A 4,197-nucleotide genomic window follows, 5' to 3' on the forward strand; every position below is an offset into this window, starting at 1 on the left:
TTTTTAATTCTTAATGTTTTTAAATAAATTGGGGAAATAAAAACCTGTTTTGTCCTTTTATGTAGTTATGAGTCAGTTTTCATCTTATAAAATATATATTCATGAGCTAATTGGATCATAAAGAATCGTTGGATTTGAATTTATATGCGTACATATAAGGACAGGGTTTATATATTGTCTTATGTTGATTTATTGAACCATATGCTATATCTCCCATATCCAATAAACAAAAACATACTCATGACATATCTAGGTCTTCAACAGATAGATATATTCTTATATGGAGATGTGTCCCTCAAAGATATATGTACTTCCTGTATTTTTAAGACACAGATATAACTTTTATGTAAATGTGGGACGGTACAAATTCGTTCAAGTGTAAATCCTGAGTTACAAACAGCAGAGACTCATAACAGCCACAGTCACGACGTGAACATTGTCTGAACATTTTTTTTAACCTTGATTACATTTGTATTCTTAGATTAAATATTTGTTAAACAATATGGGGATAGCAACAATCTTTGTTCTCTGCAGCTTTGCAGGTAAGTTTGATTAATTTTATTATGACACAAAAATATCTTAAACGTTCTCTTATTCATGTGAAAGTGTTCATATTCTAATAGATGCAATTATGTTTTGGGGAAATATGGGCATTTCTACACTGTCAATCATTTCTTTAAGTATATATGTTCTATATAACTTTACATTTTTTACTTTTACTTATTTGAGTTCTGCTCCAGTGAACCTCATCTCCTGTCAGAGCAGATGGCTGCTATCATGTTCTGTTTTCCTTTATTACACTGTTGTATGTGGGTTTTTCAACATTAGAGACTTTATATGTCCATTGTAAACAAAGGAAAATGGGTTGTGCTATAATGTTAAAAAACGGACTAATATTGGGTCATATTCACATGATGAGCACTTTCCTCAACAGTGGGTGTAACTCCGAGTGCGGTCACGTTAGAGGCGGACATACCCTTCCTGAAACTGCCCCTCTCTAAGAACGCTAGCCTGGAGTGCTGCTACACCGCCAGGGGGGGGCCACAGAAATTAGCTTGGGTCAAAAGTTTTAGATGTGTCAATGTCACCATCGGCCCCTGCACTGTGACACTTTCAGGCCATGTGAGTGGGGTCAGGCATAAATCAGACAGGAAACATTGTGGCACCCTGACCATGACATCAGTCCAGCTGAATGACACCGGCCTGTACCAGTGTTGGCTGTACAACAGCAAAGTCTATTCTCATGGCACCTACCTGCATGTCTACGGTGAGTGATTTGTTTTACACAAACAGGAAAGATGGAGTCAAGTGAGCCCTAATCACTGCTAACACCTAATAAACCACAACTCTAAATGAATCATGTGAGTGGCGGCATCCTTCCATATCCAAGATTAGATCAAGTTGCAATCAGGCTAATGTGCAGACGCAAATGTGAAACAGCAGCTTAGCTCCTCTGAGGATCATGCGGGAAACAACCTGCATTAGTTCACAACACCACCATTAGCCCAACAATACTATCAGCTGTTTATTAATCTGGTTTAGATGTTAGACTGTGTACTTTATACTAAATAGTACAATTATATAAGAACAACACTCAGTCGTGTAATAAACCTCCAAGTCTGTTAAGAATCGGTTTGCCCTGAGTTTTTTTAATATTCTTATTTTAGTTCCTCCACCAAGAAGGGTTATGTTTTCATCTTTGTTTGTCATTTAGCAGGATTACGCAAAAACTGCACGACAGATTTCCATAAATTTCAATTTTTCACTTTCTTTAACATTGTGAGACGGAACGTTTTTCAACATTTTCATTGATTTCTCAGAGAATAATTCGTGGCTCTTGATGAATGAGATCAGACATGTTTAGTTGACTGACATTTCATGAGTGTGTGCAATTGGATGTGGATCCAAATAAAAATCAGGATCTAATAAATTATATTGAGGTTAAATAAGGGAGGTGTTGGGCCTTGGTGGAGGTATACGCTCTACTGACTGCCATTCCAGTTTTATATTATATTATATTATATTATAAACTTTAACTTAACTATATACTCTTTTTTTTTATGTGCACCAGCTTCCTATTTTAAATGTGCACTCGCGCGTGCTAAAAAAAACAAGCTGGTGCTCATATTAGAAAACTTTCAGACTGTTGCTCAGGTTGTTTGACCTCTGAACCCTACCTGTATTCCCAGAACCACTGGAGAAGAAACTGAACCTCAGCGAAAGCACCAAAAACAAGATCCTGACGGTTGAGGGAGTCCTGCTCTTCCTGTGTGTGCTGTTGCCATCGGCCGCCCTTTTCTGCAAGGTCAGAAGATCACATTTCAAAATGATTGCCATGTGTCAGCTCCACCCCGACCCGTGGAACATATGACGTCATGAAAGTTCCAACATTTCCCTATCGTGGTGTTCCATTATCACTCAGGACACCAGAAGTGATGACAATCAGTGACACAGCTCTACTTTGACCGGTCCCACCACAGACTTTTACTGCACCATCACACAGATTTACCAACTTCTGTTTCTTCCCCCTCTCCACAGTCCAAGAAACTACATGAGCTAGAGAAGAAGAAGGCGCAGAGGGAAGAGGAAAACATATATCAGGTGAAGTTTGAAATGATTCACATCCTCTCTGAGTCATGTTCTGGCAGCTGTGTGAGAAATACCAGTGCAAGTAATTTAGCTAAAAACAGAACCAAAGATTTGAAGGAACATCTTATCTGATCTTCTTAATATGAATAGATTTGATTGTTTTGTTTTTCTGCTTTTATTTGATTTCCATCCTACTTATCTCACACACCAGGGGCTCAATCTGGACGACTGTTGCGACCAATACGATCAGATCGAGCGGTCCCAGGCCCGTGGCCCGTACGAGGACGTGTGCAACATAATGGAGGAAGAGGAGGAGATCCAGCTGGAGAAACCCTGAGGGAAGAAAGGGGAGAGAAAGAGGAGGGGAAGGAAGAAAGAGAAAGTGTGGAATCTATTTTCAGAGCTTTTTTTTTAAAGATATATAGCCTGCAGTTAAACTTATAACATCAAACAACATATTATTTAATCAGCTTTTGACCTCAGATATAAAAGTAGCTAATCAGAGCTTGTCATGTGGCACATGATCTGCCTCAGGGAATTAGGCTATTACTCAACCTTAACACCAAAATGTACGAAAAGTACTTTGAGTTTTAAGATCTACAATTTCATCACAACTGATGACGGAAGCCGATGTGATGTGAGTGAAAGCTGCAGAACGTATTCTGAAGGAAGCTTGTGATGAGGTTGTTTTGTTTTATCAGCTTCTTTAATGTTTATAAAAAAATAATAGACTGTATGTAAAGTCTACATACATTTAACTCAATGCCTTAATTGGTTGAACGATATGACCAAAAATGATCCGGATAAAAGTTTTCATATCAGTTGATATCGATAATTATCACGATATATGTCACATTGTTATTTCTTGTAAGTTTAAAGTCTGATTTCTTCTTTATGGACAGAAAATAACTTGACAAAAGCAAAACGAATTTACAAATCTGAAGTATATCAATTATGTGTCAGACCTCATGTGTTCGCAAAATGCAGAAACAACAAATCCTTCTCTCTTGGACTTGTTGTATTGCTATAGATGATAATTATTGATATTGTTTTGTGTTCAGCTTATTCCATGCATTTTACTCATGACTTCATTGTGTTTCACTGTTTATTTGCTTGTTGCTATTGCTGAGAGTGCTCAAAGAATAAAATTGTGTAAAAATATATATATATATATGTTCTTATTTTAAATAGAAATTACTTATTTTAAATGTTCTTATTTTTAAAAAGAAAACAAAGACAAATGATAGAACATGCACCTGTAAAGGTTTGGCACACATTCTAGTGAGTCATTCGCAATTAATAGAAATATTAAAATCCAATATCCAAATTGGAGGAGCTACAGTTTATTTTATTAAAGCGTCATAAGATTATAAATGAAGCAGAATGCAGCTACAGAGGAGCTCTGACTACAAATCAGATTCTTCACACCTGCGAGAACTCGCTCGTTTGGCTCAGACACAGACAAACATCCCATCATCAGCTGACTGGACTCAAGCTGTAACCAGAGGCAACGGGGCGGGCGCTCGCTGATGCTTCCAGCGTCGCGATTGGCTGCCGGTCCGCGACGCCGCCGCCCATTGGCTGCGGTGTCCGGCGCGGGGCGGGGCC

General features: G+C 38.2%; 1 protein-coding gene across 1 annotated transcript; it reads left to right on the forward strand.

Annotated features, from left to right (window-relative positions):
- Positions 1–380: 380 nt before the first annotated feature.
- Positions 381–3,750, forward strand: cd79a (CD79a molecule, immunoglobulin-associated alpha). The gene is made up of 5 exons (XM_035162834.2): positions 381–542; positions 935–1,267; positions 2,190–2,305; positions 2,539–2,601; positions 2,801–3,750. Exons 1-5 carry the CDS (start codon positions 503–505, stop codon positions 2,924–2,926), a joined length of 678 nt encoding a protein of 225 aa, XP_035018725.1. The 5' UTR covers positions 381–502; the 3' UTR covers positions 2,927–3,750.
- Positions 3,751–4,197: the final 447 nt, after the last annotated feature.

The sequence above is a fragment of the Hippoglossus stenolepis genome, chromosome 8, assembly GCF_022539355.2.
Source record: "Hippoglossus stenolepis isolate QCI-W04-F060 chromosome 8, HSTE1.2, whole genome shotgun sequence".
Classification (NCBI taxonomy): domain Eukaryota; kingdom Metazoa; phylum Chordata; class Actinopteri; order Pleuronectiformes; family Pleuronectidae; genus Hippoglossus; species Hippoglossus stenolepis.

Excerpts from the sequence above, each read along its gene's own strand:
- cd79a (XM_035162834.2), top strand. The coding sequence starts at position 503 with ATGGGGATAGCAACAATCTTTGTTCTCTGCAGCTTTGCAG. Across the intron at positions 2,306-2,538 it reads CGGCCGCCCTTTTCTGCAAG|TCCAAGAAACTACATGAGCT; the intron begins GTCAGAAGATCA and ends CCCTCTCCACAG. Across the intron at positions 2,602-2,800 it reads AAGAGGAAAACATATATCAG|GGGCTCAATCTGGACGACTG; the intron begins GTGAAGTTTGAA and ends CTCACACACCAG.